Genomic DNA, 21,699 nt, shown 5'->3' on the forward strand with positions numbered 1-21,699 from the left:
CACTCTCCAACTACAGTTAATGCAGATTCCAACAAAACTGATTTGCTTCCTTTATCACCAGCACCCAATATCCTCAGACCTATACTTCCTTTTGGGAGCATCACATCTGTTATCTTAATTTGACTGATACCTTATCTTAGATGTTGACAAATCAGTGTTTTTGAGAAACTGTAATTTGATTGCATTTTTAAAACAATTCATTACCAATAATACTTATTGTGCACTTTAAAACACACTGTTGGAAATTACATACTGTGATTTAATTTGGTTCTTTGGTATACAATGAACATAATTCTATACAAACATCAACTATCTTGACTTGCTTTCATAAAAAAAATTTCAGTAATTGTATTAACATGAAAAGCTGTGAGATAACATCAATAATGTGCCGTCTCAATCTGAAAGGGGGAAGGAAAATGCAATGATTTCAGTGAAGCTTAAGTTAATTTTAAGTACAGTGTGAAATAATATATACAGTCCTGTAATTTAGCACATCTTTAAGTCATTTAAAAGTATTCATAACGTAGCAGAAAACTGGAAAAAAGATAAAAATTAACATAAGTGTGTGTTATTCAAAAAAACATGGTGTACAAATTTTATAGGAAGTATTTTATTGCTGAATGTTTTTTGAAGATTTTGGTTACAGAATTACAGAGTATCCACATTGTATCACAGACTACAATAACTCTCACACCAAGAAAAATTATCAACATAATTTTAGCGTGTTTACAATAGGTACAATGACTTTTCAAAAAAAACTCATCCAAAGGAGAAATTTCATTCCATTTTTTCTGTAAAAGCTATGTTAATAATATTATCTAGAAATTAGTAACAAAAGGAAACAACAGATCTAACAAAATAAGTAAATATGTCATTAAGTACAAAATTCTTATCGGTGTACTTAAAATTTATTACAGTGGCCACAGTTTCAGAACTGCATCTTCATACGGGTCACAAATCAGGAAGTTAAACATGAAGTCAACCATTTCATTCATGGTGGAATGAACTTCACTTCACATCGCCAGTCCACAAGTTGCAGAAACATAATACCCTGAGAAGTTTATATTTATGAAATATTGATGAATGTGGTATATTGCACTCAGTTTGAGCACTTTTGTGCTAAGTCACTGCAACATTAACCACAGATTATTCTACAACAAAATTTCAGTAGAAGCTGAAATAAAATCCTGCAAGCAAAAGGCTGCAGAGAAACATGTGAACTGTGGGTTGCTGGACATTGGCAGCATTGCAACCATCTGTTGAGCACGTGTAAACACATGAGCGGTATTCCAGTTCATCACCTGGCTGCTGGATATAATTGCAGTAATTACCCAAATCATGAGATGAACAGAATCTCTTTGTGCCTAGGCCACCTGAAAACAAAGGATATACCACTTTAGTATTTAAAATGTGGTTTTACACACACACTCACACATTATCATTATAAATTTTCCATAGATGAGACTAGATTAGATTCTGTCTGATATAAGAGAGGTTGAGAAATAAGTAACAACATATTCCCTTGGTGAGGAAAGTTCCAGTACGTTTTTTTTTTTTTTTTTTTTAGAATATTGCACTTACCAATTAAGGATCCTAGCTACTATCAAATGATCCCCCTGGCTATCTATATACAGTTGGCCACCTTTCTTGAAGTCTTGGAAGCAAGCAAGGAAGTTTTCACTGTGATGCTTGTAAGCTCATTTGTCACAGCCCATTGGATCTCTGCAATATCTTGAAGACGCTTTCCTTTTAGTTGCCTTTTCACTCGCGGAAACAAACAAAAATCGGAAGGTGAGAGGTTGTGAAAATATGGTGGATGTGGGATGGCAATAACAGAAAGTCTGGCCAGATACTTGGTAACAGACAAAGCAGTAGGGGTCTTGCAGTGCCATGCAGTAACAACCAGTCTTAAGAATGCTACAAATCAGGGCAGAAACGGCAAATTTTGTCACAAACATTTTAAGACTTCAATGTAAAGAGTTTGGCTCAATGTTTGACCTCAAGGAACACACTCATGGTGAACTCATCCTTTACTATCAAAGAATGTGATCAACATTGTCCTCTAAGTTGTCGTTTGACTTTTTTTTGAGGCTGGTGATTCAGGCTTCCACCATTAACCACTTTGACACTTCATGTGAGGGTCATACTGGTAGCACCAACTTTCATCCCCAGAAATAATTTCTGACAGAAATGTGGGATCACATTTAGCTCTATCTAGTAGTTCAGCAGAAATTCTTTGTCTTCCTTCTTTCTGTTCATCTGTTAGTTTGTGAGGGATGACTTTTGCATTAAGTTTCCATTTCCTTAAATCTTCATGTAAAATCTTATGACACACGTCACAATTCAAATTAAGTTGTTCTAATACTGCACGCACAGTTACATGACAGTCTTCTTGCAATAACTGCCTTAGATGCTCCACATAAGCATCGGTATGTGCTATAGATGGATAATCAGCTCTGGGATCATCTTGCACTGAATCTCTGCCTTCATGAAATCTGTAGTGCCACTTGAAAACATGACTTCTTGAAAGTGCCTCCCTTGCTTATGTTTGCTTAATCACTGTCCATGTTTCACTAGGGGTTTCCCAGAGCTTCACGCAGAACTTAATGTTCACTCTTTGCTCACTGTCAACATCCATTGTGACACTACAGCTAATGCATCGAGAACTCAAACAGTGCATTATTATGCACAGCCATACCACCTAGTGAGTTTATGTGGAAACATGGCCAAGGTCACTTCAAGGGTGCACACACACACACACACACACACACACACACACACACACACACACACACACACACACCAGATAACATAAAAACAACATTTGTTCCTTTTTAGTATTACAAACTCAGAAATAAGAAAAAACCAGACCTGTAACTTTTCTGCAAAGGGAGTATTAAGAATAACTTGCTGGCTTAGTGAAGTTGCCAGTAGTATATGTCAAATATGTCACTCATGAGCTCTAGATAATATTGATCATTATTTACAGCAGTATAATAACTTCACTGCCTCACAACTTGCAAATATGAGAATCAACATCAGTGAAATGTAGTCTCTCCACAACAAAGAAAAAATAGCAGTGGATGTTTCAGTCTACGACCCATTTCAGGTGACATCACATTCTGTAATTTAAGAATGGAGATACACAAGCCTCAGTTAACTTCACTGCAGTTCTTAATTATATTACATTTCTGTTGGTTCCAAGTACTTTACTTCCTTAAGCTTATGAGAGTATTCAGAGAACAATTTCTATAAAATGAGATAGGTGTTCAACCATAATATATATTTATTGATGCAAACCTAATATTTTCTTTCTCATAATTTATGTAGTTGCACAATCCACCTTCACTGCAACTCTCTTTATTTTTACCATTATTTTGAGACTTAAGACTTATAACACTTATGCCTAATTTGTAAATCACAAACACCATACAGCATTATAACTGCTGACAAGAGCTGACGGAAGCGTGCATTTTAAAAAACACACTTGTCGCATGTGAATCAGCAGATGATAAATCTGGATGCACCAACATATAACTTTTACTATAGTTCTACATGCTCATAAGCTGAAGTATTCACTAACAACCAGAATACGGTATATTAATAACAAAAGAAATAGTACCACATTTGGTGGCTTGCACTCTGTTGAAGTTCAGTTTTGAAATACAACAATACTTTAAGCCATTTACTTTTGCCAGTTCCTCTGAGTGATTCCCATACACCTTGGTGGGGGACAAACATTGTGGGGTAATGGATGTGGAAGAAAATAGCATAATTACAATTAAAGGATTGGGGTCTCAGACATACACTCAGGTGTAAATGAATTTTGTGGCTGACACATTCTCTACGATGTGTGCCAGTTCAGGAAGGGGGTGCAAAAAATCCTGAAATTCATGGAATCACATCATTTCAGTGTACTACATTTTAATTCAAAGCCATTAAAACACACAATACTAAATCAAGTTTTGTTCATGGATGTCATGTTAACTGTCTGTTATATAGTTCTCTCCAAATTAGCAGGTAAAAGTTTTGCAGAATTATTGTACTTTGCATTCACTCCCATATCAGTCTGAGGTTTAGGACACAACCAAATTCAATTTTGGAAGACAGTGGCAATAGTCATATGGAAAATCTCCAAAAAGTCTTTTGTTGAAATCAGAGTAGGGAACTGAGTTTATTTTGAAACTGAGTTACTGAAATACTGCATGAGTGAAAACTCCTAAAGAGTGTGTGTGTGTGTGTGTGTGTGTGTGTGTGTGTGTGTGTGTGTGTGTGTGTGTGTGTGTGTCATTCTTACTGCAAGAAAAAGACTTTATTCACATGAAATTTGTTCTTACAGCATAGCTATTACATGGTCTATCACACTTATCATATGGTGTAATACACAAAAATTAAAAGTGCACAATAGCAGAGCATAAAATTTTTCATCATTAAATTAAATTGCTTTTCCTCACCTTAGTGTAATAGCCACAACTGACTACACTAAAACTGATAATTATGTATATTATATCACACATGTGACTTTATAGCTTACCCAATGGTAACATTGTGTAGATGTTATCTTTGATCACTAGCTGCAATTCTGACAGTCACAATAATATGAAATGTGGAACATTAGCTGAATCACAGACAGCAATCCTAACGAACCATTTAATCGAGTACATTCTGACTATGGCTGACATGGCCAAAGAAATGAGTAGTAAAAAGTTGACATGAGGAGGCAGTTTGTTTATCATTTGATGAATATGGGAACTGAAGGAAAACACCTCTAACATATAAAATCAGAACAGTAAGTTACCAAAAAGCTTTATGAAAACCTTTAAGTACGTAAAATTAATATGAACTTAGCAGGCTGTCCTGATAAGAACTAAGAAGCCAGCATTACCCCAAGGGAGCACGAGTGTAGATGCAGATGGACCTTAGTAGGGCATGTCTGTCACGTGGAGAGTAATCCATTCTTTTCTCAGTATTTTCAGGATATTTTTTTTTAATTCCATCACAAAAAACAGACAACTACAAACAGCAGTTGTTCACAGATGGAAACTATATTTAATATGGATTACAGTAGACAATGTGCTTAAAGAATAATGCACATGCAACTACTAGCTTGATGTCTATAAAAGTGGGAAGGAGCTACACAATATTATAAGATCATGCACCTTCTGGAGAGGTATTATAAAACTGTTTTAAAATGTAGAAGAGCAAAATAACTGAACTACAAGGGATGTCAAAAAAGTACAGCCAGTGAAGAAACATCAGTACTCACACTTCATAATAAAGCAAAGTCATATTCCACAACAACAACAACAACAACAACAATAATAATTAGTAACAGCCTAAACTAACTGTAACAATGAGCATTCAAAAGATATTCTGAATATAAATCAACATAATCACTCATTACTCTGCTCATGTAACTTACCTTCAAAGAAACCAGTTGTTTTAATGCAGCACATGGCTTCAAATATCCCATCACAACTGTGAGGGCTAAGGGAACTTTCATGAATTACATTATCTGCACATTCTATGTTTTCAGTTGATGAACACTGATAACAACTTATTGCCTGTACTGTGTCCATGGCAGCATGTGAACAATACAATCATATTTGTGTATTCATGTCAACTTAACAACAATAAAGTGTATTATCAGACAATACCAACAAACTACTTCAGAATTGACATGACTATTTTCGTATACTGAGAGAAATGAAACATCCTGCTGAAAAGGATTTGGGACCAGAATAAACATCAGAGAGTGTAGCAGACTGTATCCTGTAATAAAATTCACTTACAAACATACTGTGTGCCGGAGTGGATTTAGCAGTTATCACCCTAACAGTGCCTCATAGCCTCACCTGAAGTTCCCATGTGCCAGTATCTCTCTCCTACAATTCAGAAGATATTCTACCACAAACGTTTGTGGACTGCAACCTCTGAGGAAGCTTACAATAGACAACAATGTAGTCACAGCAAAAATTTTGTTTCCAGAATGACATTTTTGCACTGCTTCTGCAATAAGTAATGCAGAAGAACTTCTCAGAAATGTGTAAAAGTGGGAACAGAGACTGGCAAATTGAAATCTTGTGTCAGGCAGTGAGGTGTACTTTAATAGCTTAGCTGCTAGAGCATTTTCTGCTGCTAGAGCATTTTCTGCAAAAACGACATCTGTTTATTTGGTCCACTCAAAATGCCATGTATCCGTCAGTAATTTTGGTTTGTGACCCCTTTCACATGTGATACATTTATTCTTCACATACATCTCGGCTGAAATGCATGGGGCACCTTTACTCATCACTAATGATTACTAACATTGTTTTAATACAGTATTAAATAAAATATCTTGGATATCTCTCTCTCTCTCTCTCTCTCTTTTCAGCATTTCCTTCTTTTGCTTAGCTCTGTTTAATCACTCACTCTGGATGTCACTTTCAGACCTGATTTTTGTGGGTGACCTTGTGTGATCATTCATGCCTTTCACTGTATGCACTGTTGAATACCAGTACTGTGTTTCTTTCTGATATGCCTCCATTTCCCTTACATGTAATATGTTTTTATTGACTCAACTTTTACACCTCATTCAAACAGTAATGCCAGCACTATAAATGCAAAATTATACCTAATTAACATTTGTGGTTGATTATTTAAAATTGATAGTCTACAGCAAAACTGTTACATTAAGCAGTTAGTAACCCATCCCATTTTTGGTGTTAGTTGATTGTTAGTATGTAACTAAAAATTTTCTTAGCACCTTCAAAGCGACCAGTTTGTTTGACACAGTACTGAGCATTGTACACAGCTTTACAATCCAGGGGCTCAATGCTGATGTCTGACGTCATGTACTCTCCACATTGAAAAGGGTCTTTATGGTCAGTGCTACGGCACTGGTAGCACCAGATTGCAGATGCTGTAACAAAACACTTCAAAGTCAGTTACCCACACTTAAACAATTTGAAGTGAAACTTATTTCATATCATTTCCTCTGGTTTATTTTATGTTATGGAATATATCACATTAATCAATACTTTCTATTCTAAACCAGAAAAAAATATACTTCAGATTGAACTCTGAACAGCTGTTACAAACTGAAGCAATATATTACTAAGAATCTACGAACAGCAAGTACCATTAGTGAACTACAAATAATATAAACCACCAAAGATAAACTGTAACTGAATATGCTCGATGTGGCAGTGTGTCCGAGTTGTAGATTACATACTGACATGATCCAGAAACAGATGCACATTCGTGAATTTCTTTTAAAATGAGAAGTTTAAGCAAGATATATTCATCAGAAATTGCTGAATGTACCACAGTGAACAGACAGTTCATACAAGGCTAACAAATATACAATGATATGCTAATTAACATTATGACCATTGCCCACCATGATGCTGGATACCACCTGGTGGCACTGAAACAGGTGAAATGGTAACAAAAGTATGTAAACGAAACAGACGCCAATGGGGAGGGATCACCCTAGTGAGGGTATGTGCTGCAAATGGGGAAATCCATTAAGGTAAGTGACTTTGACAAAGGGCAGTTTATTCATACGCAGAGCCTGTGAATAAGTACCACAAAAATGGTGAAGCTGGTCGAATGTTCACATGCTATTATCATAAGCATCTATGGAAAGAGGTAGAAGGACAGTGAAACTACCACCAGGCACTAATGGTTGGATGTCCATAACTCTTCATGGAACATGCAATTTGGAGACTTGTCCAATCTACAGAGTAGGATAGATGGTGATCTGTGGCACATCTGCTGAAAGAACACAATGATGGTGTACTCACAAGTGTTTTGGAGCACACGTTCATCGTACATTTTGAACATAGAGCTCCGCAGCAGATGACACCTACATGTTCACATGTTGACCCAACAACATTACTAATGATGATTGCAGTGGGCATGGGACCATCAGGACTGTCAATCAATGGAAACGTGTAGGCCCCTTGGGTGAATTGCACTTTTGCTAAACTAGGTCGCTGGTTGTCTCTAGAAATGCCCTCATCAAGGTGAACGGTGGCTTGAAATGCGCATCGTGCCAGGGACGCAGACTGGTGGAAGCAGTATTATGCTATGAAAGACATTCTCATGTGCTTGCATGAGATCTGTGGTAACAATCAAAGACTTGCTGATAGCTGTGAACCATCTGCGCCCCTTCATGCTTGATGTCTTCTCTGATGGTGATGTCATCTTTCAGCAGTATAACTATCCATGTCTCAGAGCCAGAACCATGTTACAGTGGTTTGAGGAGCATTATAGTGAACTCACGTTGATGTCTTGACAACCAAATTCGCCTGATGGAAGTCCTATGGAACCCATCGGGGTCGCTATTGGGTGCTAACACCGTGTACGCAAAGCAGCAGCCCATTATTTGCATGAATTACATGACCTGTGCATAAACATCTAATGGCACATGCCTCTAAATACTTACAATGATGTATTTTGTTCCAAAGACATACAAACAAGCTATTAAGCAGGTGGTCATAACATTTTGGCTCATCAGTATAAATACATGTTCAGTGATGTAGTGGTATCTATATTTCCTGTTATTCCTGTCTTACAAAAAAGATGATTGCAGCATTGTTGCAATCTTTATATAAATGAAACGCATCAATGAAAACCAAAAAACAGGATATACATACAGAATAGTTTGTTACTGTAAACAAACAAACAATTATTAACAAACAATTAATGCTTTATCCTAAGCTAACAAGATTAATTCTTTGGCACAAGAAGAAAAATATAAATGTGTAAAAAAATGAGTTAACATTAAGTAAAAAACTAACTTTATCAAGGGAGATGCATAAGTTACAGGAAATTATGTAGTGCAAACTAATGAGGGCAATTCACTGCATGATGGTAACGATTCTCCTCTGGCAAAGGATAACGTTTAAGAAAATTTGAAAGAAAGCATTGTAACACTACACAGAAACATCAAGTCATGTCTGTGCGGCATTAATTTAATCCCTAAGTTTCCATAAATTTTTGTGTGGAAGGAAGAAAGTTGAAAGTATGCTAGATAATATCGGGACTGATTGCAAGCTGTTGTATTTGTACATAAAGCAACCAATACAATTTATTTAAAAAAGCTAAAAAAACTTGAATGGTATTAATTTTGTTGGGATTACTGTTAGTTCTGAAATACACGCCGATTTCTACAAATATTTTGTATATGTGACTTTGATCTCTTTCTAGATCTGCCTCACACATCTGCTCATACACTTTTTACACCTACAATCTCTAGAAAGAAAGAATTTGCCAAGAAACATCAGTGTCATGGATGCTATCAATATGTTTTGTGGCTCTCTTAGATATTTTTTATTTCAATTTTACTGGGCTCACGTGTAGACAGAAGCACATGATTACTTTTTTAATGCAACCGGTGTAAAAAAAAAAAAAAAAAAAAAAAAAAAAAAAAAAAAAAAAAAAAAAAAAAAAACCACAACTATTATACTTTTGATCCAACCATCCTATTTAAGGGATACATCTTAAAACTATCAAAGATTTAAATGTACTTCATCCACATACCATCTTTCTGGGACAAATAGCAAAGTGTCATCCTCCCATCACCTCATTCATATTTTACTTTATTTGTGACCAAATGCCAGAGCAATACAACTTTCATAACATTCTGTGGGGCATTAAACAACTTTAATATATTAATAGCAGCACGAGTAATAGAGCCTGTGCAGGTGGCTTTGATAAACAACCTTGAAAGGAGCTCATTGTTTCTCTGAAGCCTTTATTTATCACTGAAGAGTGTGGCTGATTGATCTTATTACTACATGAACAGTGTGTGTCTATATCACTAGGATTTTATTTCATGTTCCCCATAAAAATAATTATTCTCATATTTTCCAACTGAATATTATTCCATCAATCAACTATATCTACCATCACTGCTTTAGGCACAACATATGTGATTTAAGAACAAAACAAAAATCAGGCAAAGTATGTGCTGAAATGGTGCTCTAGCTTGGATCCTTGTTTATCACAGGCAACCAACTAACCTACCCAGATAAAACTGACAACACATCCTCACAGCTTCAGTTCTTCCAGTATCTCTGTCCGGCTTTCAAAATTCGTTTCTTTTCAGTAACAAATCTCTTGGCTGTGGCAAGCAATCTCTGGGCAATATGCTTTTGTTCCAGGGTGTTAGCCAAAAATCTTGTAGCTTCCCTAGTGACAGGAGTAGTGGGGGACATCAGTTGCTAATCTTTTTACAGCAGCAATAAACACTGTTTATTCCCCATATTTCTATACTCTTAGAGCTTTATTTATTGCTTTACACTTTAATTACAATCAATTTCAAAGCCATGGGGCTCCACTGTCAGGCACAGGGGAGTGTGGGACCTACAAGTATATCATGTGATATACCTGTTTTATATTATACAGTATGTTATATGATAAGTCTGTTTTATAATAAACGTAATTTACTGTAGTTACTTTGTACAGTAGAGCGTCGATTATCCGAAGTAATTGGGGGACATGGGTGTTCGGAAAACTGGTTTGTTTGGATAATCGAACTGTACATGTTTATTTGCCAAAAAGAAGTACTGTACAGTAAATTTATTCATAAAAACAGGCATCTCTTTTAGTATTACAAAGTAACATACAAAGGCAACTTCAGTAGGAATATATAGTAATAATCTCATACTTGCCCCTCGTAGAAAGGACAACACGTTTACGTTTAAGCATTTTGTATTGTCAAGTTCACTTCTTCACGCAGCAGTACACAAGTGGTCGTAACATAGAACAGAAGGTGACTGTTTGCACCGTGAGAAGTTCTTCTTGGGAGCGCGCAATCCTTCAAAGTGCGTGGAGCGGCATGCCTCAACCCTAAAGCTGGCGCAGCTGTTGCTGTGAACAGCTTTGATACTGCCGCTACTTCTACTGCCAGTGCCAAGCAGACAGAAGTGTGCTGATTGTTGAAACACAGCGACTGGCGGCTTGGCCGGTCAGCAGCGCCATTAGAAGCAATGTTCTGCCAGCGGTGGCCCAGTGAGCGACTACTGTGAGAAACTTGGTTTGGGAGTGAGGGGGATGATGGACGGTAGGGCGGGAGAGTAACAGGTGCGAGCGCGTACACAGTTTGATTAAGCGGTCGTTCGGTTAAGCGGTCGTTCGGATAATCGACGCTCTGCTGTAATTTTATGTAAATATTGTTACACACATTAATTTTCAATCTATTCCCAGTTGGTATACGTCATTGACTAATCTAAGTTGTCTCTGCATACGCTGATAAGCCAAACTGTTACCACTGCCCATCACGAGACCGAATGCCAGCTGGTGGCATTGCAGGCATGTGACACAGCAAGGAAAGTATTTAAGTGGAGCAGGAACCAATAGGTAATCATTCCGGCAACAACATGGGTTGAAAATGGCCGACTCCACTGTTATAAGTTACTTTGATAAAGGGTAGAGTGTTGTGGCCCAGCACCTGGTAACGAATTTCTTGGAAATTACAAAGCTGGTCAGTTGATGAAAGACGGTGAAACCATGAACAGGTGACAAGCTGTAGGACATCCATGCCCCAAAGCAAAATGTTATGTAAATCACATAGGCAGTGAATTGTGCATGCACAAGTGTTTTGTAGCACACTGTTCAGTGCACACTGCTGAGCCTGGGCTAAGTAGCAAATGATTACTAAATGTTCCCAGGGTAATTGAGATTAGCCCATGTCACCTGGTCAGATGAACCACATTTCGTTTTACACCAGGTTGTTTGTGTCATGATACACTGTTACACAGGCATACAGCTGCTGGAAACGAGCAGCATGCCACAGATACAGGACAGTGGGGGCATTCACCTGTGCTTTTGTGAGACCTGTGGTTATCCGACAGGGTTACTTCTTATTGTCAAACAAAGGCAATAGTACAGTACGTCAGTAGGATGTAGGTAAGGAGAGCAGGGTGTAAATTACTCTCATGTTACTCAACTCAGAGAAATTTACCTTTACCTTTCATGTTTTTATAATGTAAAATTTCCAGCTATAAAGTGTTTTTGAAAGCTAAAATTATTCCTCTAACAATTACACAGAACAATGATCATCACAACCTTTACATTCACTTTAAATTCAATGATCTTGTGTGCTTCCTAGGTTGGGATTGAAGTTTATTGCAGGCAATATATCTACATTTACACCCATAACTCTGCAAACACCAGAAGTGAATGACTGAGGTACTTCCCACTCCACCACGTACTAGGGTTTGTTCCTGTTGCATGTGCATCTGACGCTGTGAAAAATGACTGTTTAAATGGCTCTGTGCACACATAATTACTCTAATCTTGTCTTTGCACTCCCCAGAAGAGCAATACATATGAGGCAGTAGTATATTCCCAGATTCCTCATTCAATACAAATTACTGGAATTTTGTAAGCGGGATTTTGTGGGATAGTTGGTATCTATTTTCAAGAAAGTGTCAAGTCAGGTTTTTCAACAATTCTGTGATACTGTCTCATGTGTCAAAGTACTGTATCACCACTCTTGTTGCCTTTCTTTGTATACGTTCAATATCCTCAGTTAGATTTATTTGGTTCCATTCACATGAGCAACATTCTGGGATATGCTGCGTAAGTGTTTTGCTGAAACTACTTTGTTCCCTAACTTTTCAGGCTGTCACATGATAAAATTGCAGTTTGGGTTTCATATAAGCAACGTTTTTTGAGTTCAGACTATGCTCTAAGATTCTACAACATATGGATGTTAATGGTATTTGTGTATAACTTGCCATCCTTCTTGCAGACACCTGTTAGCTGTGCTCTCTTCCAAACAGACAAAAGATAATTATGCGCAGCATCCTGTTCCTATTAAAAATTGGTTAGCATTGAGTATTATTACCAGATTATTTAGTTGGTTACAAACTAAACAATCACTAGAGTGACAGTAACTTACCATCTGGCACCTACAAGATGATGAAATATATTGTTTTACAATACTTTCCTGTTGATGTAAATCACTGTGTTTCTGCTATTGTTCTTCAAAATTTGACTTAGTTACAAAGTCCCTATTATGTTAGTTTCAAAAACTTAAGCAGAACCAGAAAATTAGGAAAATGGAAGTAGGAAAGGTGAATGTAAATGATTATCAAAATTTCCTACAAAGTGAAATTATATCAGTACAGTGAATAGAAAAGTAGGGTGTATGCTGTCCTTTGAATAAACACATAAGGTAATGAGAACCAATATATTAGATTCATAATATCTCAGTCATTCTTTTTTATCTTTCATTGTGTGCACAGAGTTGTCTTCTGATGAGATATGCAACAAATTTCCCATCCATCCTCTTTTGCAAAACTGAATCCTCAAGCACCCTTAGGCATGTCAAACATTCTAAGAAATGCAGGAATATCTGCATGACAGTAGAAATCCTAGGAACACTGTGGTTTGGTGATGTTTGTGTGGTGCTAGTCTGGGGAGGCATCAAGCTGCATCAGCATAAAAAGTTTTTTATCTTCATTGGTGGCCCGAGGAGCACAGCTAATGCCCAGTAGTACAGAGATAAAGTATTGCAACCAAATGGGAATGTTTTCAGAATGTATTTAGTCCAGACTTCTTCTGGTAGTGATAACTCACATTCATACACACCTACTCAAACGAATGAATGTTTCACAAGTGAAGATAATCACGGAACAGAATAGGCACCAAGGCCTGCAGATCTAAATTGTATGGAGCTTGTCAGGTACACATTACAGAGTTTGATTGTAGTGTGTCAGCTGTCACCAATAACTCTTCTGTACATTTGTACAGTCCCTTCTCAAGAACGGTACTGCCTGCCAATAGAACCACATCATAGCAAAGTGTAGATTTGCATGCTGTTGGTAAGCAAATGTGACAGCTACAGGTAATAATATCTCCTATGAATGGCTTCATATGCATGAAAGTGATTTTGTAATTCTACTACAAAATATGGATCTTCATTTTAAAAACATTTCTAATCACGTGTTTGGAAACCAACAAGATTTGTTTTAAGTTTCGCCTTATTCTACACCTTCTGCTGTACTATTCAAAAAATAAGCCACTGTTTCTGGTTTATGCTTAAGTACTAAAAGCAAGTGTAGAAGCCCTCCAAACATGTAATGAGAATTTAGAAACACTTCATATGACAGATAGTCAAAATTCAATTATCATATCGAAGAGAGTTTAGTTTTCTGCATTTGATACGAAACAATGTTGTAACAATCCCTGCTGAGTTGGTGGAAGTATACGGTAACAATTCCTCATCATATGACACAGTGGTTATTTGGTGGAGTTGAATCCATGGTTCTCCACGAAGTCCGAAAGATGAACAAACAGTGAAGTGGTAGACCATCACACTGTGAAGAACTTGGAATTGCAAGAGACGTGGAGGTGCTGTTGCTCAAAGACTGGTGTATCACAACTGCGGTGATAAAGGAAATCGGAAAATCAGCCACGGATCAGTTTTTATCATATTTCATGGGATTTTGAGCATGACAAAGATCGCTGTCCGCTGGATACTATGACTGCTCATACGCATTAAAATGCCTGCTGAGCCAAGGCAGCAGCAGAAATGTTGCAGCAGTGTTGGACCAATCTAGAGGATATATCTAGCCCTCTAATCATCACCAATACATCATATGACCCTGAGAAAAGAAGCAAAGCAAGAAGTAGAAACATGTGAAGATCCAATCATCATCAGGCAAGGTGATGAAGTGCTTTTTGGGACTGCTGTGACATGGTCCCAACAGATTACGCTCATAAGGTTTGTATCACACAGAAGCACACTATCAAAATCTCCAGACAGTGTTATGGGAGGCTGTCAAGATGAAGTGTTGTGGGAAGGTGTCCACCAAGGTGGTGGTTTCGCTTGACAACCATAACCAGCTAAATGTGTACAACACAGTTACTCATGATGATTCTTTGGGATGTCAAACTTGGCTCAACCTCTTCATTCTCCTGGCATGGCACTGTATGACTTCTTTCCTCAGATGAAGAAGTCATTGTGTGGCTGCCACTTACAGAACAATGATGTGCTTTTCAAGGTGGAGCATATCCTGTGCAAGCAAGGGTCTTCGCCTAGTCATCAATCATCTGGAAAAATGCATTGTAGGGTGAATACGTAAAGAAGGACTGAGATCATCACCAGGTTTCATCATAGCAGCTTGAGTTTCGAGGTGATGATTGTTAGCTTTATGCCTACCCTTTTTATGAACACTGTTGAATTGACGAGAAACTTAGTTTATTTATTTATTGAGATGCTGTGGATACACTTCATAAATATTATGAGAGTCCCCTTCTGGTAGTTTTACCAGGCATCCGATACTGACATTGGACTGACCTTAAATCTTCATACGGATAACTACAGAACATATTTGTCTCTTGTACCAAAATAAATGTTGTGACATAACAAACACCTTTGAGAAGAAATAACTTCTATATTTTTTTGAAAATGTATTTATGAAATACACCTATGGGTGCCTTTTTCACAGGGTTTTACTCTGTTGATTTTTCCCTAGGGTCTACACATGCTGATTTGGAACTTCTGAACAACCGATGAAAGAAATTTTGCAAGAATTTAATCAGATTCCACCTGCAATGACAATTTTTTGTTAACTGCTTCAAAGATGTGTGTTCAGTAAAAGATGCTACTTGACCACTCTGTTTTTTAAAGCTACACCACAAGTACTTCTAAGTAGCAGAGGACTTTGATTCTTACTTGCCTCCTTAGATTTTTATTGTCTTTCTGAATGTGGGAGATTCCCTCCCCAGCACGGAAATTATTTTTGCTGCATTGTGTATATTATCAGTAGTATATAGTAATAAGACTATTTAAAAACTTTCAGTTAGAATACTGTGATTGTAACTGCCCATCAGTCTGAAATGAACGAAACTTAGGATTTAATGCTCCGTCACCAACAACACGTTGAGGTACTTCAGAAAGCAAGTTACACGTCTCATCCCACACTGATATCGTGTGCAACAAGAGTGGTACATTGTCAGAAGACAGTACATGTTCTGGGTTTCCTGCAGGTACAGTTCTGCTGCTGTACAGATAACAGGTGCATCCCAATGGATGACTGAAATGGCATAGCAGCTGGAAATCTGCTCCAAGTTGAACTAAGTGGGACATTACAATCCCTGTTTGCAAAATGTCTAAACTGCACATACATTCACCATGAATTTTGGCAATGTTACGTCCAGCAGTACTGAAATGATGGCAACAATCTGACCAAGGTTGAACAGATGTGAGTGATGCTGATTGGCACCAAGCAATTTCCGTCTCTTGGCAAGCTGAAAGAACATCTGTGGGGAAAGAGATTTTTGGTGGTGGTGGTGGTTAGTGTTTAACGTCCCGTCAACAACGAGGTCAGTAGAGACAGAGCGCAAGCTCGGGTTAGGGAAGGATTGGGAAGGAAATTGGCCATGCCCTTTCAAAGGAACCATCCCGGCATTTGCCTGAAATGATTTAGGGAAATCACGGAAAACCTAAATCAGGATGGTTGGAGACGGGATTGAACCGTCGTCCTCCCGAATGCGAGTCCAGTGTGCTAACCACTGCGCCACCTCGCTCTGTGGAGATTTTTGAACCATGAGGATGTTCACAGTGGTTCTCCAGTGGCTGTGTGACCGACAAGCAGATTTCTATGGTCAAGGAACTGCACGACTGATAGACCATTCCAATTGCTGTTTATGTGTCTGTGTTACTACGAAGTGTAATGCAGCATTCAATAAAAGTTACTTGGCCTGTCATCATAATGTGTAACTTATTCCTTGAAATTCCCTTGTAATTGGAGGTGAAGCACAAGCTAGGAAGCAATGTATATGAGGAAGAAAATTTGTTGTTAGGAGTTGCCTTGGTCACCACGGTAAGCAGATTAGGGTACTCACAAAAAATCTAAATATGGACTGTAGGTGGGGAAGTTGAACCCCTGCTTCTGAATTACAAATCCAGTGTGTTAAACACTGCACCACCTCACTTGATATTGATAGCAAGGACACGAGAGAGAGAGAGAGAGAGAGAGAGAGAGAGAGAGAGAGAGAGAGAGAGCAATCAGTCACTCACTAGATGCTGCATACAATTTTGATTGATGTACAACATGGCGCGGAGGGTGGGGGGTGGGGGATGGGGGTGGGGGTGTAGAGGTACAAGATAACTGAAGGATGTACTGTTACTTTTATACAATTATACAGCGGACTCAGAAACAGTCTGCAAAGCTTTTATGGGTGTTGCACGGTAATTTGTGCTGAGAAATAATTGTAAAGGAAAGAATTCGATACGTTGCACCATTTTCCACTTAGTTAGTACTGAAGTTTGCCAATCGGCGGTAGTGCACAAATTCAAGCAGCCTGTCACAAATGGTGCTGCGTTCTACGTTTGTTACCTCAAATTGAACAAACATAGCTTTTGCGCAACTATCTTAAACTGATCACTTTCGAAAATGGCACATTTTAGCTGGTAATGAGCATTTCAACAAGTGATAAATAACGGACCTGCAGATGTAGTGCATGAAAGGGATTGAATCTGCGAGGACAATGACCCGATTGGCTAACGCCAATGATAATTAACCTGCTAACAGGACGACGTATGGAATTTTTTTCTTAACAGCTATTTCTCAGCACAACACCCTTTCAGACTTTTCACACTGTTTCCGACCACCTTGCATATTAAGTAACAAGTTAAATCCATCTGGCTCTCCATATGTGTAAGACATATAGAAAGTTCCTCGGCTAAAAAATGATATTTTCGCAACATGACTGTCCTGTAAATTAATATTTTTAGTATCATGCGTCTCCAACTTTTTCTTGCCCTCTCGAAAATGGGATTTCTCCTCTACGGCAAAGAGGAGCTTACGTCTTCAATTTCAGCTTCATTGCTGGATGTGAACTATCATCCACGCAGCCATTTCTTCACGTTTGGAAACAGAAAGGAATCGCTGAGAACCATATCTGAGAGGTATGTGAAGGTGTGCTGTGGTATTGAAAGAGAACTTCCATCTCAGCAAGACATGGATGTCTGGCCACTACAGCATCGTTCACATAGTCAAATGCCTGTCGATGATTTTTCTGCCCTAGGGCGCTGTTATCCTAATACCATAGCACAAGAATCCCAAGGAACACTGTCCATGACTTTCCCTCTACATGGAAACGTTGTTGCTATCTCTAGTTCACTCTCACGTTTTTGTCAACCATTTTTCTTAATAGTGTTTCTTAAATTTTTCTCGACCGATACAATATTCCATCATCTTTCTGGCGTGCATCCGGAATAATATCATCACTGCTTCCGATATTTCGGCTGAAAATCTTACAGCCATCCTGAAAATGAGTTGCTGGCGGTATTTAAACTACTTGACGCAATAGCACTACCTGGACGATTTAAAATGGCTGGCATTTGTTGGGATGCCAGGCAATGAAGACAAAGAGCAATAATTGCTCGGAGAGCGTAGACGTGAACTGAGTGGTTTCCAAGATTTGTCCGTTGGCTAGGTTGTTTGCTAATTGTATTTCCATACTTCCTTCACCACCGAAGCATGAGGCTGCAGCCAGTATCTTGATTTTCCCGCAATCCATGGAATGTTCAGCCACCGCAGATCTGGTGTGCTGTAAAAGGCGGGTATGTCGTTCGTGTTCGATGCACAATTAAGTTATTCACCAAAAACATAAGTTTCGTTTTCAGTATTCCATATAAATTGCGACCAAATTTAAATAACTATAATGGTAACATAATCTGGCCATTAAGAGGTATAATCTTACATGAAAGGGTCAACACAGTAAGATAAGTATATAGTTATAAACTGTGTATGCTTCTTGAGGCAACGCAAATCACGGCGCGCCAATACCCTGACTTATTCATTCAATATTTGAGAACGGAAGCACTTATTGACTTGCAATAAACTTCAAACATAATTTCAAGCCTTTTCTAAACATTTTCTCGTATAAATGCTTAACGTAAACTATTTATCACATTAACTCAGTTCTAGGATAATAACAAGCAGTTAGAGTATTTAAAGAATCAGGGGTTTATTGGTGGTGCGGTAGAGAGACCGTAGCTTACCTCTCTTTCTTCTTGCTCCCTTCGACTGGTCTGGCGATTTCGCTAGCAGAAATCGATTAATTTGATGTTTTGCGTATCTATTTTTACTGAATACCTATTCAAAGCGTATCATTTCACCCTGTAGGCTGTTTCGCCCCTAGGTACTAAAGTTTTAAGTACACTCAGTTTGCGAAGGATAGTGGCAGCTAGACGGTATGACTGGGCTCACGGTGTATGCAATGTCTATTTTCCATCCTCCTTGCGTTCAACTAATACAACTAAAAAACGGTAGACAGCCACTCATTTCCCCTTCCATGGCAGACCTACCATTTTCATGAATGGAGTTCAGATGATCAGGAAACTTCGCCATTGGACCAAAATATTGGTTCAAAATGATTCAAATGGCTCTGAGCACTATGGGACTCAACTGCTGAGGTCATTAGTCCCCTAGAACTTAGAACTAGTTAAACCTAACTAACCTAAGGACATCACAAACATCCATGCCCGAGGCAGGATTCGAACCTGCAACCGTAGCGGTCTCGCGGTTCCAGACTGCAGCGCCTTTAACCGCACGGCCACTTCGGCCGGCTCCAAAATATGAATGTGTCGTCGACGTATCTCCAGAATTCTGCCTGTTTTGTGACTGCAGACTTGAACGCTTTTTCTTCAAGTAAATTAGCTACCATGGGCGGCAAGTGCCTACCCATGGCGACACCATCAATGTGTTCAAAATATTGGTTAGCGAGGAGATTAGCCCATGCTTAAATAATGCTATTATGTCTTCCTCAAACTTGTTGGTAATCAATGGGAGAGAGAGTCAACCGTAGGTACTTCAGTAAACAAGGAGAGAAATTCAAAACTAACCAACAGAACAGAGCCGTTAAATTTCAGTGTTTTTTCTACTGATAAAATGTTCTGAGTTACGGACAAGGTGTTCACAATTACCTACAAAAGGCCTCAACAACAAGACTAATATACCTGGCGACCAATAAGTAGGTGCATCAATATTGGTCTAAAAGTTACAACTTCTAGTATCTGCTCCACGCATGGATTATGACTTCTATTTTCTTCTGAATCACTTTTGTTTCTGTATAACTTTGTAGGCCTCAGGATGTTGCTTAATCTGGGAGGCCCAGAGTCAGTCAGTTGATAACCCCCTTGGGTAGAGAACTGGAGTTCAGAGGTGAAAGCAATTTTTCTTTGAACACATGCAGTGGGATACTTGCCAATCTTACGATACGCTGTGTCCTCATGTAAACTGTACGTCTTCTTTAATGTAGACTTCTCTCGGCAGCAAAACAGTGGCATGACCTTTGTTTGCACGAAGAACCACTGTTCTGGGAATCGTTGCGGAGATTGTCTGAGAGAGCTGCACTTTGCAATCATATGTTACTCTCTTGTGGACGGGATCTTGCTGGTGCTCCACATGCGTTACGTCTCATTTTTTTTAGTAGCGTCAGCAAGTAGTTTTCTGACGGCTGCCAGTGCCTCGCCTTGAAGATGGCTATAAGGTTTTCTCCCGAAAAATCGGAAGAAGATATAATACTATCCCGGATGCACGCCTTTTTGATGATGGAATACACGTTTCTTTCGTTTTAAATGTCTAATACAGAATTCATATTTCGTCTACTGTTGTGAGACATCAAAAAAGCTTCACTGGACTTGCGTTTATATAAGCCTCACTAGACTTGAGTTTATAAAAGTCTAAACATAGATTCTAATGCGTCGATGGTTAATAGACATGGTAACATCACGCGGGAGGCTTTGACGTATCCGGAACTTACTGGCGTGTCGAGATCTCTCGTAAAGTCAGTGAGCTCTCGCGGCTTCAATTGACCGCCACCGAGTAAAAAGGCATAGTGAATTTGTGTTGCAAACTTGTTGCTCGTAAAAGTTTTCAGTGCTCATAATCATCTTCGATGGGTGTACGACCACACTTAGAGTTAGGAGAAAAATACTCTAGTTCCTCTGTTATATTCATCAGGTTTAGGCATCCATACTTGATTACGGTTCGTAATTTTAGATGGAATTCATCTATTTTTGAAAATATCGATGTCCACAGGAAAAATTTCATATTCTTTATTAATTTTTTATTTTAATTTTCACTCACAAAATAGTATAAAATACAACAGACAGGCATATCTGTATTCAAAAATCCAGAAAAAACCTCATATTCCTTCCTAATTTTTTATTTGGATTTTCACTCTCAAACTACTATGAAATACAAGAGACGGGCATATTTGTATTAAAAATCTAGAACAAATTCTATTCTCCGATATTTATTTTGACTTTCAGACGCAAAATATGAAATACAATAGATCGGCATATTTGTATTAAAAATTCAATTCGAGAAATTACATCTGCTGGTCTTGAGCCATTTTCCTAAAGTTGCATTCACGTGGAGCAGTTTATGCGAATAGTGTCTTGAAGACGAGTGGCCGTTAATCTTGAGCGATACCTGATCTTCAACAAATTCGGTTTTGAAAATGAAATTTCACAAATATATGTGTACTCAAACATAGTGGCCAAGTATATGGCTAATTTTTTGCAATTTTTCATATTTTTCTGGGACATGTTTACTCCAAAATTCTTTAGCGGATGCAGTTTTACATGTTTGCAAGGAAATGTCTTCCTCAAGCCTACCAATTCCATCTGGAGTAAAGGCTTTGAAAGGGAGAACAACTTCGCAGCCACATCGTCAATTC

The 21,699-nt window shown here is 38.3% G+C and overlaps 1 protein-coding gene across 1 annotated transcript in view; it reads right to left on the reverse strand.

Moving 5' to 3' along the window:
* Positions 1 to 588: 588 nt before the first annotated feature.
* LOC124612532 (U-scoloptoxin(05)-Sm1a) overlaps positions 589 to 21,699 on the reverse strand; it is a 115,097-nt gene continuing 93,986 nt past the window's right edge. Inside the window, exons 2-3 of the mRNA XM_047140798.1 lie at positions 6,749 to 6,904; positions 589 to 1,373 (exon numbers count right to left, since the gene is read on the reverse strand). Coding sequence (XP_046996754.1) covers positions 1,165 to 1,373; positions 6,749 to 6,904 — 365 coding nt within the window. The 3' untranslated portion in view covers positions 589 to 1,164. The remainder of the gene's footprint in view (positions 1,374 to 6,748; positions 6,905 to 21,699) is intronic.

This window comes from Schistocerca americana, chromosome 1 (assembly GCF_021461395.2).
Source record: "Schistocerca americana isolate TAMUIC-IGC-003095 chromosome 1, iqSchAmer2.1, whole genome shotgun sequence".
Lineage (NCBI taxonomy): Eukaryota > Metazoa > Arthropoda > Insecta > Orthoptera > Acrididae > Schistocerca > Schistocerca americana.